Source organism: Cebidichthys violaceus, unplaced genomic scaffold (genome assembly GCF_023349555.1).
Source record: "Cebidichthys violaceus isolate CVI_PGR_0920_01 unplaced genomic scaffold, fCebVio1.0.p SCAF_34, whole genome shotgun sequence".
Taxonomy (NCBI): Eukaryota; Metazoa; Chordata; class Actinopteri; order Perciformes; family Stichaeidae; genus Cebidichthys; species Cebidichthys violaceus.
The window spans coordinates 1-18,688 of NW_027176528.1; the positions used below are offsets into that span (position 1 = coordinate 1).

Sequence of the window (18,688 nt, forward strand, 5' to 3'; positions counted from 1 at the left end):
GGGCCAACAAAACAGGTAATAATGAAGGAGCCACCTTAACATTTTTAATGTATATTCCAAAACAAACTTGCAACTAACCAACAGACCAACATGATGTGGATAGGGCCACTCTGCCTGGTTGGTAATTCAACCTTGACCACATAACTCAGTGAAAGTGACATTTGTTTTTACAGCAGGACTGTAAGTAACTGAACATGTCTGACTTGGATTTGACTAATAATGAGGTCTTGAGTCCAAGTCCCCCAATGCAAATGTCTTGGTTCAAACAGCTCTCGGGATGGCAAAGTTAGCCCGGTCCGTTGGTTTCACTTTGGTCAAGAGAAATATCTCAAACCATTAAATGCAAAACTCAGTCACCCAAAAAAAAAAAGTTGTTGGCATTGCATGTTTCTGCAAACCGCAAATACGTTGAATGTCTACATTTTCATTCAGGCAGAGTAAGTGATGTAGTGAACGAAAAACAAACATCAGACTTTACCCAGGAGTCCTGCGTGAAGCTGAAAGTAAATGTTGACTTCACACTTGAAACGTCGTGTAACATAAGAAAGTCTGCTAATGGTGTTGTTATTTATTGACACTAGTTACATTGCTACGTTACTACGTTACTGTTACGTTGTTACGTTACGTTGCGCTGTTACGTTACGCTGTTACGTTACGCTGTTACGTTACGCTGTTACGTTACACTGTTATGTTACGCTGCTATGTTGTCACGTTACGTTGTTACGTTACGGTGTTACGTTACGGTGTTACGTTACGTTGTTACGTTTCGTTGTTACGTTTCGTTGTTACGTTACGTTGTTACGTTACGTTGTTACGTTACGTTGTTACGTTACGTTGTTACGTTATGTTATTACGTTATGTTGTTAAGTGACATTGTTACGTTTTGTTGTTACGTTATTATTTAACACAAAGCTTCATCTTTTTTCGAACCTTTTTCCATCTATACCACCACATGGCATTGTGAGTGAGTATCTGCAAGCGTGATGTGAGACTTATGTGAAAAGTATTTATGAAACATATTTTTGGTTCAGAAACGTCAACATTCAACATATCCCGTGGTTTGCAGAAATTAACGCCAACATTCTTTCCGTGGCGACTATGTTGGGAGCGATTACCAAACAATTTTTGACGGTCTCCAAAGGGATGAATGTGCTACGTAGGTGATTCTCTCAATTCACATCTAATACCTGCAAAACTAATAACAGATTACCATCACCCATCAGCTGTACTTTATGTTTAGCCCTAATTTGCCAACGTTAGCATGCTAACACGCTAAAGTAAGATGGTGAACATGGTAAACATTGAACTTGCAGTGCTAATCATCAGCATGTTAGCATTGTCATTGAGAGCATGTTAGCTGGCGTTCTAGTAGACACTTAGTCTTGTTTTTGGGGTACTTGGGGTAAGATTTGATAAAAAGCACCGAACTGTTGAATATAAGGGAGAGAATAAGCACAATCAAAAGATATATGTCCGTTTCTTATGATTTAGATTGAGTCAACTTACTGTGGACCTCCGGTATGCTCTGTGTATCATATTCATTCAGCTCTGGAAAAACAGAAAATACAAAAGAAGACATGACTTATATAGTTGTGTTTAATTACAACTTGAAGTGAAAATGAATGAGGTGAGGTTTACAATTTGGCAACTATAATAAATAGCTCAGCAAATTGGGATAATTCAGGTTGTCCTTAGCCTACTTTCCACATAAAAGTGTAATCAGAAGCAGAAGCCGCAGTAGCACCATTGAGGAGCTGAGGTCATCCAGCTAATTGAGTTACATTCTTTTTTTTTTTTTTTTTGCGAATATGAACAAAGACTGTGTTGTGAGCACCAGTGTTGCATCTCCCTATGTGCTGGAAGATACTGTACTCACAGGATGACACCCTCCGTGCTTTGTGAGCCCAACGGACCACAGCAGCACATACAGCCGAAAGACAGCAAAAGAATGTCTGTGTGTGTGTTTGGGAGTACAGTCATGCATGCTGAATTTAATCCAGGTGCTCACATGGATGTCTGCATGTGATGAGTGGCTGCTCATTTTTGAACACAATGGATCTGTTAACATGCATATTTATGGCTGCGTTTCATAACTGCAACACACAGCTGGATTCCACTTACAAAGACAAGACAAGCCAACGTTTTCTTCTCCCTCCCTCTCCTCTTTCTCTGTCCCTCTCTCGCTCTCTCTGCTGGTTGCTGGAGCTCTGCAGAACTGAGTCCTTCAAGTCCAGGCACAGAATGGGAGACATGTGACTGGATGATCACAAGGCCCGCTGGGCTAAGCCAGCAAACCAGCTCTTTCTGTATCCCGTTCCAAAATCCTCCAGGGTGACTCACTGTAAGCAGTACCAGGAGTCCCGGCTGTCTCCTCATGATTCACTGATCTCCTGACGCTGTGATCGCACTTGGAGACCCGCGGTGTATAATAATGCTTAAAGCTGATATACAGTGTGCTTCAAGGGCACTTGTTTTTATATGCGCTGGGTTTACAACGAAATGTGTGCAGGGATTGACTTTATTTTCCTCTGCAATTGGATATTCAGCACCACAAATGGGGACAAACCAAGTTGTGTGTGTGTGTGTGTGTGTGTGTTGCCTTCCACTCCATCCTATGCTCTGGGCCTTGACCAGAGGATATTGGCAATGCTGCGTGAACAACTTCAAAAAGAGAGCAAAAAGTTTTTCGGAAAAAGGTTTGGACGAAGCCTCATGTCGTCACCGCATCAGAATTTAAACACCCAGCTTCAGAAACCGTTTCACCACAATGGGAATAACTTCTCCAAAAGGTACAACATGCAGTGTAAATGTCCCAAAAGACAGAGCTTCCGGTCATTTAAGGACAAAACCTGACATTTAAAAAGGGGGCCAGGCCCGATCTGCATCCAGGCCCGATCTGCATCCAGGCCTGAGACGCGAGTCTGTGACAGCGCTCGGCACAGCTGTGAAGAGCCAGAGTTGGGGAAAACAGGAAAGATGTGAAAACCCTGTGACAGAATTGGCAGCCTGCTGATGATGGCTTACTACGTGGAAAAGAGAAAGGAAGTTCATTCTCGTGACTCAGTGTCACAAAAATGACGGCTCTTAATAGCCAGGTGGTGTCTTGAGAAGGTGTTGGGCCAACAGGAGCTTGAAGAACGCCATTCTTTTATTAAATGATATTCCATAATTCAATGTTGTTTTTTTTGTGATGGTGGGGAGCACTGTGTATGTAATCTCTTACATATGTTCTGTTGGGTTGAGATTTGGTGACCGCAAAGGCAATGACATTCAGTCCAATAGTGTCTACTTGCATTAACATAAAGTGTCTGCAATTCCTTGTTCACAGGGATAATGTGAGCTTCACTTAGAAAAACATTGCAGTCCCAAGTTCAATTCTTGAACTGGATAACTGACCAAACATATGATGCACAAGTCATAGCGATGTTGATACCAATTTTCAGATTCACCAGGCTAACACACATTCTCCATGCAGATAGAGAACAGAATGCAGCTGTTGAATCTCCTTGAAGCCTTTCATTTATTGGGGATTTCTTGCAGTGAGCTCAAGATGACATCCACTTCTGGCCTGCAGCTCCCCCAAAGGGCTCGAAAAAGAAACGAGTGGAACGGAAGGAAATGAGTTCAGGTTGCCCCCTTTCAAAGTCACCTTGACCTGAGACCTGACATTCTACCACATCTGCAACATTTGATTCGCACTGCTTCACATTCCGGCAGACATTCCCACTTGGTAGCTGCCCAGTTTTTGACCGTTGACCACTGAACAGCTTCAGTCAGTGGGAGTTAATCTCCACAGAGACCACAGTGACAGCATTTGTTAAGTAAAGGGATGTGGAGCAATTGACTTACTACATGCTGATTTCCACAAGTGGATCAAGGATTAAAACATTCCGCTCCTGAAACCTTTTCCAAAACCAAATTTGTTAACAAATTCTCACGTTTTGTACATTTTCTGTACAGAAAACCAGCATCTTAGCGTTGCAAACTCACCTTCAAGCCCATTCTGAGAGCAACTGCTTTCCCCGCCGAGCCTCCTGAAGAGCGATCGCATCACCTTGGCGCTGCCGAAGCGCTTAAAGCGGGCACGGACGTTTTCGTGGTACCACTCCAGAGTGCCAATCTTGAGGACCCTGTTAAAAAAAAAAAGAAGAGGAGGAGGAGGAGGCAAAATAGATACTTATGATTTTAAACACAGATCAGTCGCATGAAAAAGTTGTCATACTCACTCCAAGAACAGGGACTGAGTACGCCTCTTCTGCCACACAAAGCAAGAACACGACATTCCTGACTGCTATGCTGAACGCAGCTTTAAGCACGAGATGTATAGCATGATCTTTTCCAGACACCGGCTGAGGTCAGTGAAAGGGCTTTTCGTGCTCGGCCCCATCTGAGCAAACAATATAATGGTTACATATGGAGCTGGAGCGAGCTTCAACAACCCCCCCCCCCCCCCCACAACTCATACGTTATATACTACAATCTAACAAATGTTCAGATCTAAGTAGAGCTGCCAAATCCAAACAGAGTCTCTGTCCTCTAGCTGCTGAAAAGCTTTACGCATGTATTGATGAGGTGCTTTCTTGCTCACATCACTGACTTTGTTCCTCTATAGTGGAACTGTAAAGCAGAGCTCCAGTGACTTTTGCCCTCATTTTCTTTCATAGCTGACTTGCATTAATATTCATCAGAAGCTTTGTGTCAGAGTGTAATGGATGCACACTACCAGACATCATGGTTACATACGTTCTTTATAAGAGACGCTTTTGATTACAGGGGAAAGTACGGTATAATTCTCATTTTACTCAAAGCCTGAAAACACTAAAGCCACTAGTTTTATTGCATTCCTTTAGCATGGATAGTGAAGCTCTGAAGACACAGACAAGGCAGTCCCACGACTGTAGAGGCACAGAGACACGAATCACAACTTGAGTTCATGCATGTTTCTGTGGAATGACATTTCAATCAATCAATTAATCCCCCCCCCCCCCACACACACATGTGTGTGTTTTTTATGTATTTCATATATATATATATATATATATATATATATATAAATTTATTTTATTATAAATATATATATATATATATATATATATATATATATATATATACACACACATATATATATATATATATATATATATATATATATATGTCTATGAAATACATACAAAATTAAAATAATCCTAATATGAGAATATACGTATATATATATATATATATATATATATATATATATATATATATATATATATATAAATACATGTAAATATGAACTTATTCATAAACAAATATAGTTCAATAAATACATGTTTTTTATTTGAAAAAAGGTAATTTTTTCAAAGGAGCTTTTATTTATTTCAGGCAACTTTTATAACATAATTCCATGACCCGCCAGTTAGCACAGCTGTGTAAGTATAAGGTGAAAATATTTTAAAAAACATTTTTTTATTATAGAAATATCATTTTAATTTATGCTTATTGTTGTTGTTGTGCTCAGTGATGTTACATGACCGTTGTGAAGAGCTGTGCACCATCACGATGTAAGCAGCTTTAACGAAATGATCAGAGTGAAACTGAAGGGCAGGTAGTCTCCAGGAAAAAGAATGGTGGGTTAATGCTGATGCAACGTGCAAAAATATGGACAGTATGTAGAATGTGTGACTTCCTCCATAGACATGCTGCGGTGACATATGGGCTCACTGCCTGCTGCCATTTGGGTAAAATGGCCCAAATCATTAACAAATGATAAACTCATCTGGTCTAATAAAATATACTTTATTTTGTGTCTATGAAATAATTAGCTTCTAAGTAAAACTTTATTTAATAGCTGATGAGAGACAGTGATATTAACATTATCAATACATTAGTAAATTATTTATTAACAATTGCACAATTTATAACATTATTAGGATATCAAGTATTTGTTAATGACTAAGAAATGATTTGTAACCTTTTATGGAATTTTTTTGTAAAACATCTATAAACAAAACATGGATAAATGGACCAGAAACCAGTTAATAACCAGTGACAAATTAATGTATTCATCTGTTTATCAATCTACCATTCATCAATGATGGTTATTATTCATCATTTCCTACCTGGCCATGCGACAGGGATTGCACACCCAGCCGAGCTCTTTCTTGTTGTACAGACTGCAGGACTTGCAGATGAAGAGCTGACAGTCCAGACACTGACGCTTGCTGTTGACCAGGAACTTGAAGGGCTGGAGACATCGAATACAGTGCGAGTCCGCCAGGCTGGTCTGGTTGCCCAGCAACTCCCTCTTGGTGTCTTCTTTTTCAATCTTGGTCTTTAAATCCCTAAAAAATAAAGACAAAAACCCAAGCGTTGAGTAAAGTGCAATGAAAGAGATGAACGTGTTATTTGAAGACAAACTACTTTAATGTATTCTTGAGATACAGGTTAATGACTTGTAGGTAATATGCAGAACTCAGCACACAAGAGGAAACCAATTATGATTACGTCAGGGCTCCACACAGCCTCACATAAAGTGTGTCATTATTGTTTTTGTTGCATTTACATGGCTTCATTGTGCCAATGTCACCATCTGGCATTCCATGTCTGATGATAAGGTTCTTAGTGCACGGCTGCATTTTAGTTTAGGCAACAAAACCACTTAGTTGGGTTTAGGAAACACATCATGGCTGGGCTTCAAGGTAGATTACATTACATTTGGTTCCCTAAACACATGACGTTCAAAGTCGGCCCCTCCTCCTCTGCTCAACGAGTGAGTGAGGAAGAGACGGAGCAGAGAGGGAGAAATACAATGCTGTTTTTCGGATTGTTTTCCACGCGCAACCCAGCTGGAAGGTGCAGAGTTGCCGGATTTTGAATGAATGCAGCCGGGCGGGGCAGAGTTCATCCTGTCAACTCTGCTCACACAGCAGAGGAGGCGGAGAGGAGCAGGGGGAACACAGAAAAACACACGCTTTTGTATCCGACAGAGCAAAAGGGGAACTCGTGCCCATGGAGGTAATGCTCGGTATCAGACACTGAGGGGGCGTGACGTCGCTGTTTGACAACCTGGAAGGTTATTAGATTGGGGCTACACCCACATGTGGGGCCCAGAAGCTCTTTGGTGACACCCAGAAACGTCCCGAACACAGCGAAATAAAAAAGGCAACACACACTTCTAGTGGGTAAGAAGTGAAGACTGAGACGGATTATATATTGTATATAAGGTACACAGCATGACAAAAGTACGAAAACACGTCACAAATATCACTATGGTAACATCAAACAACTCTTTGGGACACAAACACGGATCTCAAACCCCGTGTTTGAACTATGTTACTAGCTCCGAGCAGAGCCTATTAACATATATACATTTACTGCGCGATCTACACGGCATAAAATGACACGCAAAAAATACGAATGGCGTTGTTGTTGTACGCTAAATGACTCACAAATTGTCTTCTCAGTTAATGCGGCAACTTGGTGAGACAGCTCATCAGGTTGAACAAAGTTTAAATAAATAATCAATAATGCTGCTCCATTTCAGCTGCAGAAATAAAACACTACATAACGTGTGTTTGAATGTACATCCTGTGTTCTAAGATGAGACGAGGTTTGCGCTCTATTTACGATTGAACTCATGTTTGGTACCATCGAGCCTGAACCAAAACCAAAGCCAAACCTTTTGCTCACTTGATCTGGCATCCAGAGCTGTAACTGAAGAGGCCACCCAGAAACACTGAGCAGACCCACGAACTGTCGTTTGCCAAGAAATAGTTCCGCCTTGTATGCCCCTCTAAACATGGCAATTTTGATATTTCTGTTGACATTTGGATACATAGCTTCAGAGTTGCTGGTGATTGTATTTTTCTATTTGGCCTGTGAGCCGTTTCCCTCTGACTCCAGTGTTTACGCCAGGCAAAGCTAACCATATCCTACACTACTCATCTCACTCAGAAACAAAGCCAACAGGCACATTCCCCCACTGAGCCAATAACTGCTGGATATATTTGAAGGTAAATTTCGAACGTATTATTCACTTTATGTTTTTACAGCTAATAAAATGAACCGTATAGCATTTCTTTATACAGAGATTTTATGAGTCAGAATGCTGGCTGCCAATAATGAGTGAAGAGATGCTCGTCAGCCCACGGGTGGCTTCCTTTTGGCAACTCTGAGTCAACATTATGTCAGCCTAGTTACAGGCAGAAAACAGCTGCAGCGTTTCTCCAGGAAACATTTAGTGCTACGGTTACTATAATAAAAAATAAATAAATCTACGAGATAGGTGAGGGATAGCTTCACCGTGCTTCATTTAGATCTTAATCGCTTCAGCATTCTTAATAATGTATAATGTAAATAAGTGTACAACAATCTCATGAAAGTAATGTTTAGTGTCCCTTAAAGTGACATGGGTGTGTTAGAATGTGTTTATTACCTAGAGTCAAAATACTAATACTGTACCAGGCAGCAACCTCCAATTCTGAAAAGTGAAGCCAATGTTGAAGTGTCTTAAAGCTGCATTCTCTCTAGTGTCCACCAGGGGGCGACTCCTCTGGTTGTATAGAAGTCTAGTCTAAAATGACTCTACTTCTCTCTTGATTTATTCCCTCAGTAAACATTGTAAACATGAGTTTATGGTCTCAGTCTTTAGTTTACAGTCTTCTTCAATACAGCATGATGTTCATTTAGTACATTATGCTCCATTTAGAGTCAAACAGACCATATATCAGGGTGTGCTTTAGGGCGGGGCTACCTTGTTATTGACAAGCCGCTACCACGTCGTTGTCCGTTTGTTGAAGCCTTTATATTATACATGAAAAACAAAACAGATCGCCCTGTTTCCGTAAGTGTAAAAAAAGAAGAAAGAGCTGTGGTTGTTTTGTGGAGTGGTTGAGTCCTCACTGATGATGGGCTGTAAAGAGTTATTTAGCGCTACACTTTACAGTCACATTTTTACTTAAACGTTCATTTTGAGTCATTATTTTGCAGAACAAAAATCCATTCCAGCCTTTAATTAGTTTTCTTCCATTTAAATCAACACTTCTTCTTGTAGCAACACGTAGTTAGTGGAGATGCAGTTGCAGAAAAGTTACTTTCTTTCTTGCGATGTTCTCACTTTATTATTTTAGCAACGTGTTTTTAGAAATGAGTGAATCTGAGCTCCATTATTACATTTAAAAATCTGTCTTCAAGTAATAAATATAGCAGTACGTTGCAAAGCATAAAGGACTCGGGTGATTTTAAACTAATGAACACATAATTCTACAAACCGGCCATTTAACAAATAAAACCAAATCAAACAAACTCGTACTTCCTCTCCTCTCTGGGTTGTGGTTTAAATGCCTGCTTTGAGTCAGACTTTTCTCTTCAGTAAAGTTTGAGGCATTCTTGTGCTGATTGCTGGAAAAGAAACGGCCTCACTCAGCACCGAGGGATGCTGACGGTAGTGGAGAAGAAAACATTCAGATAACAAATCCCAAATGTCACGCGGCTCGGGTGGAGTCTGGCAAAACACCCACCGAGGATGAGAGGATGCTTATTGTTTATTAAAGTTTTTTTTAGGCCATGCTTTTTAAATTATAGCCCACATCGTCGGGATGAATTGGAAACTCTCAAACCGTTACAGATACAGCTGATGGCCGTAAGCAATATGATTTCAAAGTACTATCTGCGGAACATCAAATCCCACAGATCTGATATACAAGATGGCCTTCTGTGACTCAGTAAGATGTGTGCTGTAGGCAAATTTCAGGCCTTCTCCAGCCTGTGACTGTGTGGTTGTCAGCATTTCATAGTTGATGTGATAAGCTGTAAGGTGTTTTTTTTTTTTTTTAAGGGTTTTCGATCAAGATGTGGCTGAAAGCTCTGGAGTATTTCCGGTATGTGGATCTTGCGCAGAGATTTAGCTCGGTGCAGTAGCAGGTCTGGAGAGTGTGTGTGTGTGTTGCAGGGGTACCAGCACAGGAGCAAGCAATGCACTGCTGTGGGCGGGGGCAGCAGCTAAACGTATTTTAGACAACAACAAAAAGGGCAACCCCATCTCATGGGAAGGCGTATAAAATGCAAGACATTTCCGACATTGCCATGTGTTATCAAGTCATTATTCGTGGCATTTTGAGTGTTTTTTTTTATTTATTTAAATTTAGTTATGTTTAGGCAACAAAACCATTTAATTTGCCATTCATATATTTTGCACCTCCTTAATTAATTTCAAACATGCTGCTCTTGATACATCTGTAGATGTGAGGGCCCTCATTTGCAGCAGGTGATTTATTCTTTGCAATATTTATATGCTTTTATGAACCATTGTAAAAGGAACCCTGTGGATTTTGTTTCACCTCTATTAAAGTACTTTAGACTAACGTTTTACACACAAGTGACAGCATCCACAGTCCTGCCGTTGGTTTCACACTATTCCACAGCAAGCTAGTTATCAAGGATGCAAACAATGCATTAATGCATGAAGTTTTGTTAGTTCATAAGAAAACTCCACCTTTTAAGTTGAGACCTTACGTTTATTTTCAAATGAAAGGAATGAACACGGCACTACAGCACTTATGAGATTGTTCTGTCTCTCTCCTCCCTTTTTTTCATGCTGGAAAAATTGGAGGTCATAAAAAGTAGACGTGACTATATTTTACTACGTTTTGTCCTCAGAACGCTCACTTTTCCTCAGTATTTCATTAGAAGCAAGTACTGGAAAGTTTATGAGGAAGCTCTGGAATCCGGGTTCCCCAGCCAGACGTTCACTTAGACACAGACAGTTATAGAGACCAAAGTAACTGATTGTTCCCATACATGGTGATCTGCTCGCCATGTCCGTCCACACAAATCAAATCCTCTCTAGTTTAAATGAACTTCCTGTTTCAGACGTTCTGAACCGAGTTTGAGCCGGTGTGTGTGTGTGTCTTTCATCTTAACGTCACAACCTGATATGCTACTCTTTGCCTCTCTCTGAAGTCCATACTAGAACCTGACAGGTTAACATGCACTCCAGTGGGCTGGTGAGAGTGAGAATGAGACAAAGAGACACAAAGCGGGACACACACACACACACACACACACACACACACACACACACACACACACACACACACACACACACGTACAGCTTTCCAGAAAAAGAATAAGCAGCTCACATTGGCTTTGCAGATATGTTTACAGGAACTTATCAATTTTCAGACAGCCTTTTAAAATACAACTATAATGTCATTAAATAGAATGCATTACCTGGGTTTGACCGACATGAACTGATGTGATATACTTATTTAGATATATAAAGATGGATATATGTATTTATACTATTCACACTTTATTTTAGTGGACTTGGTAAAGGAGAACAAATTCAAAGTCATTGCCAAATTAAAACTACTACATTCTAGAATCCAACATGTGTGGTTTTTACAAGATTTAGGTGTGACAGTTTTATATGTAAACCATGTGAGGATCTGTACCTATTTATAGATCGCAGAGGCCCGGGATGAAAACAACAGTTGTTGGCTCATTTGGATGGAAAACGAATGGCTGAAGAAGAACCTTGGCAGGGCCCGCAACCGACTGTGTGGTTGAAATAGTTGTCTTCTATTTGTGAAGGAAGCTCACGAACGAAAACGAACCTACAACACACAGGAAGGTTCCGACTCCTCTGCCTGCCATGAACACTGACCAAAATGCTGGTTTTCTTAACCAAAGTTCGACTCGACATCCGCTTCTTATTTACGAAATGAAGGCTGCTGACAAGAAGTTTCTTGGAAGGTCTCTTTTATCATGCACATGCAGACACATAAAGGCACTATGTTTAAAAGAGTGTATGGAGGGTACGGGAAAACACATAGTGACTGTATGAATAAGCAGATTTGTCCGAGTTTACGAGTTTAAAAAAATATGTTTTATAAGTTGATAAAAACTATCCATGTTTGAGCCACATTAAAAGATTTGACATTTCAAGATGGACCTTTGTTCTGCCTGTTTCATTGAAGGCGCTGCACATCAACAGGTGTTTTCAATCACTCTGGCTGATTAGACCTCCAATCAGGTGGAAGTTGGGTGGAGCTACATGGAAAGTAGGTGATGTCACCAAGCTATGAACTCGGGAACAATTTTCACACTCACTTGCAATATTTTAACTTGCAACTTTTTAAGCAACTAAGCTAATGTCCCACCCACAGGTGTCTTCACTATAGGACTGTGTGGGCAGACCACTAGTCTAGTTCAGGGGTCACTAATAGGCGGACCGCGGTCCGGATCCGGACCCAGACGCCGTTGTATCCGGACCCAGGACCTAAAACCCGATAGATAATTGAGAATTATTACATTTTGACGGAGCGCCTATATTTTAACCGGCACAGCTTTTCTAGACTTTACGGCACTCGGTCAGCGGTCCAGGAAACAAACCGACCAATTACATGAGTTGTAAATCACATCACGTGATGCAGCTCAGTCAATCAAAGGTGGGTATTCTGACACGTTTCCTGACTCGAGTGAGATGTCAGAGAACGAAGAAAGAGAACGAAGGGCAGGTGAATAATTACGTGAGTCAGAGAAGTTGTTTCACATGACGTTCTCCAAAAAGAGAAAAGTGGTCAGAGAGACCAGAGAGACCAGAGTCTTTAACCAAGAATAAACAGACTCTTATAGGTTAATTCTTCCCATGGGCAGTTTAAAACCAGTGTGTCTCATATGTTCAGAGACCGTGACGATAAGCACTTTGAATTGCCTTGTTGTTGAAATGTGCTATACAAATAAACTTCAATTTGTGGACTATCCTTACTATTCTAGAGGATTACTGCTGCTGCTGAGCAGGGGTCAACCCACATCCAAGCATTGGAGGAAATTCCCTCTAAACCTCTTCCTCCCACAGCCTGATATCTAAACCATCCATCCGTCACTGGGGCCAAGGAGACGTGTGAGCAGTATGTTGGTGAGTCAGCAGCAAATGAATCGTCTGTTGGAAATGTGCAGCTCAACGAAGTTGTCCAGCCTTCAAGAATAGAGTGCAGTATGTAGTTTCCACTCAGTTGTACTAAATTTAAATCAAACAGCCAGCTCCTCCTCCTAAGACAGGACATGTGATTACTGGCTTACCGTGAAATGTGAGCGCTGCAGTGGCTCGTGGTAGCCATAGGTAACATTGATTAATGATCACAGTGGCTGCTTTTCAGCAAAAGTAACATAGTCTTGCCTTGAAAAGTAATTTAACAGGAAGCTGTAAAGCACACAAGCTGAAGTGTGCTTTGTTGTGCCTATAACTCCACCCAACAGTGATGTCACAAGGTCCTTGAGTAGCATACATTTCTACATCATTGCAGCACAGTGAGTAAAGCTGAACCACTGCAGGGGCAGTTGGGTGAGTCTTTAAATAAAGGGCGGGTCCATTATTTATTTATATATATATATTTATTTATTTATTTCCTCTGTTTTTTTATCATTCTGTAGCTTCCCAATGGTGTTCCTTATGTATTCAAATCCCTTCTAAAATCATTTCCCCATGTAACCTGACTTCCTGTGTTCTACATGATGATGTTGCTACATACATACGTACATATATCATTATCCATAGTCAGTGTGTGTTACCTACAGTAACTTAGATGGAGATGGAGCTCCCAGTTTGGAAAAAGCAGGCAGGAGCACCAGCACGAAAGCTATAAGCAACGAACTGCTGCGTGGATACCACGCGAGTTCAGAAAGTCACGCAACTACACGAACAAACTATGAGATCAAGGCAACGGCAGACCAGCGACTCCTGAAGTCCTGAGAGGTAAAATGACTATTTTTGACAATGGAGCATTTTGAATGGAGCGATAATACAGGCTCAGGTCCCCGTTGGAAAGGCCTGTCCAAATATTCTAAATATAGCCAATTCTAATCTTTTACTTGGTAGAATAGATATCCGCACACTTAACTCTAGTTAAGTCTAGCTTTCGGTCTAAAGGACCTTCATCAGAGCATACATGGTTCAGCAGGAACGGCAGGTGTAGAAACAAACAAATCACATCTGAATCACTGTATGCAGTGCACCTGTGCTCAAAGCCCCATTTATGTAATGTAACTATGTAATGACATTATATGATATTACTATAGGGTGCTCTGTGATTGTATACGTTTTTGTCTGTGTACACGGTGCTCCACCCCCCCCCTCCCCCTTTTTGTGTTGTGTAAGTGTGGCATCCACTTGTAAACCTCTCAGTAGTCCATTCAGCACTTTAAAGATGTAGTTAACAGGAGGCGGAGCCTCTGCCACCAGGGTGAGCACAGCTGTTTTACATCCAGTGATTGGAATGTGATTCGTTTGTTTCTACACCTGCCGCTCCAGCTGAACCATGTAAGCTCTGATGAAGGTCCTTTAGACCGAAAGCTAAAAATAAAGTGTTCTCTGCATTGATTTAAGTGTTCTACCAGTTTGAGCTTTTTTGATACTTCCAGCACCGTGTTTATGATAAAGCTGGGTGAAACGTTGGTTATCCTGCGTTTACTAATCTTTCATTTAGAGTCCAGAATTCACAGAGCGATTGAAGGTGACCAGAATTAGCACAGGTGGTGGAGACATATTCACCTAAACTAACAAAAGCCCTAATGGCTACAAAATATTACAAGTTGCACCACACATGAGTCCCAGCTAAAATATATGATATAAAAGACTTTTAATTTAATGTAGTAAAAACATTTGTCTGGATTGGATAATAGGGTCAGAATTTCAATTAAAACATCTGGATTTCAATTTTAGGCTATAGTCAATTTTAAGTAAGTATGATTCATTACTATTTGTGTTTTATTAATTCCATCCCCCAAACATGTATACAGCAGAACATTAAGTTAAAAAAGAGAATCCATAGTAAGGCTAATCCTGAACTCATGAAGCCATTAGCATCAAAGGGATGACTTCTATTTGGTTTGTTGAGAAACAGATGTGCATCGAATAGAAATAAAAAACAAATACACGTGATCTTTTTTTTCTTTTTTAACATACCCAAGTCTGTCCTCCTCCTTCTTCCTCAGGTCGAAATCTCTCTGGACTACTTCCCAAACATGCTTGGCCTCGTCATCTGTGAGCTTGGAGAGATCCAGCTTCCTGCCTGTTGTGGTGGTGGTGGTGGTGGTGGTGGTGGCAGGCATGGTTGCAAAGCTCATGCCTGTGAGCTGGCAGGCCGTCTCGTGCTGGGCTACCTTTGGACCGATCCAAAAAAGAAAAATATAAGAACTTTTAAGCTACATGAGGAGGATTTTGAATGCTAACTATTACGATGAACTGCAGTGAAAACACTACCATATGTACAAATAGGTCACTTAAAATGAGGTCACTTGCATTCTGTTTTCCAAATAATCAACCAGTGTTGCACTGCCAACCCTTTTATGCTACATCGGGTGCTGAAGTTCACAACTTGACATGAGTGGTAATCAGTTGGTCGGGGTTATCGTGTCACGTTCACGGTACAAATCTGTGTGACGAATGGTTGAAAATACATTCCCTGCAGAAAGCTTTCACGGGAATGCCCCTGCACTCATCGGTGGGAGACGGGTGGGGAATACATTTGATACACAGCTCTCTGAGCTGTAATGTTTCACTGACCTTTGAACTCTTCAACACTGCAGAAAGATAATTTAATCACATGTTAACACTCAAATAAGGGCCTGTTTACATCCAGTGCTTATTCCTCTCTATTTAATTTTGTTGCAAAAAAGACACTGTAAAACTAAAGGTGCATTAAAAGACATCAAAAAACATCGTCAACAGAATGTGAAGAAGGAACATTTTTGAACATTATAACAGATGTGAGCATGCTAGCCGGCAAGCCAAGGCCCGTCCTGTCTTGCAAAAAAACACTCAGGAGGCGGTAGTGAGTCACTGTGGCGTCCGGTCTGTCCTCAGTCCAACATGAGCGGACAAAGAAGTAGAGCTGCCCCAACGGCTTGTCAATAATACATCCATGGTCGGTGTGCAGGCTGAGAGTGGGTTTATTGGATTCAATCCAAAAGTGACAGAAACGGAAAAAGTCCTAAATCCAAAAGTCGTTGTTTAAATTAAAATAAAGTTGTTTCCTCATTTCACATTAAATAAAATCCAATAAACAAACTATCAAAGTGTACATGGACCATACATAACATCAACTATAGGCAGAAGCCACACGTGAAGGTTATAAGATTTACAACAGTTTGAGTGAATTTGCGTATTCTTTTAGTTAGTAAATGTAAATTTACATTCTATGGATCCAAGGGTGGTTGCAGGTGGTTGCTCGTCAGCAAAACAACTTAAATATTAGTAATGTTAAGCATTTAAATAAGCGGCTCATGCTGTGGTGTTTTGGTGGAGGCAAGAGTATCTCATGATACTATTTACTAATGTCTGAATAAAATGTTAGTATGTCATTCCGTCATGTGCCAATGCCTAAGTCTGACTTCTTCCAGAACACTGCTGCCAGTCTTTCAGGCTGCTGTTTTCTCCAAACAAAACAGACCAGAATAATAGAACTGATCCCGGGTCAGTGATCTGGAGCGCAGGTCTAGATACGGAGCTTAAACCCTCTCTGCCACAAGCGTCCGTCCTGTGATCTGGGGAAGGTCTGGCGCAGTTCAAGCGTCACATTGCCGAGGGATTTGAATCAAGTCTCTGTTAAATGGAGCCTGCCCAAATCATTTCACATGGTCCAGGTTTCAGGATGAGGCGACTCGACCTCAAGCTGACGAGAGAGATGCACAGATGTACACACACACACACACACACACACACACACACACACACACATCTCTTCACACACACAATTTACCACTGAAATGCACTGAAACAGACTTATACATAGTCAGAAAAGGAATGCTCAGGAACATCACATAATTGTCTTGTTTACTAGAAGCTATATCAGAAAACCTCAGACGACTGGGGAGCCTAATCTAATTTCTGCTTATGCAATTGGGCACTAACGGTAAAAACAAGCGTGCAAGTTTAACACAGAAACAAGACTGTGAGTAGAACATGGTACTCGTCCAGCTGTATAAAATAAGAGCTTACAACTTTCCCACAGTCAAATTGTTACACTTGAACAGCCACGCAGTACACAAACGCTCAACATGTATTTGCATAGCGGGTGTGAGCAACTCCGTGTCCTACTCTGTTGTATTAAGGGACCATAATGAAAACATTTACTTTAAAATTGTGTGACTTTTACCTTTTTAATAATGCTTCTCGCAGTATTTTATTCCTCAGTCCAATCTTGATTGTAAAGCGTGTTTTTCGACAAAGAATTTTCCCTGCATGACATCAATCCCCTGTTGATGGAACACAAATCAAGCAGGTGCACATTCGAAGGACTCCTTGTGTTTGCAAAAGGAACGTTTGGCTTGATAACAGGTGCGGAGACACACAAACCTGGAACGGTTCTACCAGCAATAGAACAAAAAGTTCTTTTTTTATTCCATTCCAAACCACTTCACGTTCTCTTATATGGAGTTTTAAATGCGCCAATCTTGGCTATCTTTTAGTAGATTTGAAAAAGTTGACGAAAGCTGTTAAAAAGCTACTAATTGCATAAATTGCGTTTCTAATAACAGGCTGGAACCCTTTCGGACTTGAGTTTGGTCCGACATGTAATAAGCCCACTGTTCCACACTGACACCATAAGTAGCATAAATCTAAAAAAAAAAAGAACCAACAAACAGGATTAAAATCAACAATGTCTGTGAGATACAAACACATGTGACCATTAACATAATTGATTTTCTCTTAACGTCATGCGGCCATAAATGCATGCGGATATGTCTTACCTTGGTGTTCACAGAGCAGCCTGCGGGCAGTACGTCCTCTGAAGGGCAGACCAGGCTGACTGCAGGGCAAACTAAGTAGCAGACAGCAATGCTAATCACATGTCTAGTTAACCAGGAGGAAGAAAGGCAGGGAGACAAGCCTCCTCTCCGCCCTCCCTCGACTTCACTTCAAAAGGGTCTGGCTGTGTGCTTTGCCCCCCCCCCCGGCCTCATTGACAGCGGTGTCAAATACATGGTGACTGCTATTCCTGATCCGCATTAATGTTGGTAAATGACTTATAAATAGTAGATCAATCGGTTAGGAAGCAATAGTATTCAGTAGTGTGCGGTGATCGTGAGGTTATGTAAAGGCCAGTTGGGCTCTTGTCCCCAGTCACATGACATGGATCCAACAGGATGACATAAGAGAGAGTCAGACATCAGAGCAATTAACTAACAAGTGACACCTCTTTATTAATACCAACATTCCTGTCTTGTAGGAGAAACATTGGGAGTTCCTCTAATGTGTAACGACACAGCAGCAGCATAGGAATGCGTTTTTACGTCTGTTAATAATCGATGCAATGTTGGTTTAAGGGCTCTAAGTGTTATTTGCACAGTGGGCGGGTCAACCTTCTCTCTCTGAGAGGGAATCAGGTTCCAACATTTACACATTACAACTAGGAGGACAAAGTTTGCAATTGTTTATATGTGTCGAGATCATTGCAATTACTCTGATGTGACGTGGAAGCTGAGTCGCGGTGAGTAAGGCTGGTCGTCATGAAAGGAAACTCCCCATCGATCAAGAGAGGAACGTACTCTCAGGATTTGAAAGAACCCAAATGAAAGTGGATGAATGAGAAGACCTGTTTTTCCTCATTCATTTATCTCATTCTCCTCTCTGTAATCAAATGGGTTTGCTCCCATTTCCTTCTTTGATACGAGTCATGTGACTCGTCCAGCGGCCTCGTTTTCT

The 18,688-nt window shown here is 41.0% G+C and overlaps 1 protein-coding gene across 1 annotated transcript; it reads right to left on the reverse strand.

The window, feature by feature from the left end:
- Nucleotides 1-1,506: 1,506 nt before the first annotated feature.
- On the reverse strand, nucleotides 1,507-17,819 carry LOC137883611 (melanophilin-like; the record flags this gene model as incomplete). The annotated part of the gene is made up of 5 exons (XM_068725160.1): nucleotides 17,734-17,819; nucleotides 14,948-15,144; nucleotides 6,102-6,323; nucleotides 3,991-4,130; nucleotides 1,507-1,548 (listed from the first exon to the last, which is right to left on the reverse strand). Coding segments are annotated over exons 2-5 (565 nt in total), but the record flags the coding sequence as incomplete, so codon positions are not given.
- Between the last annotated feature and the right edge of the window lie 869 nt (nucleotides 17,820-18,688).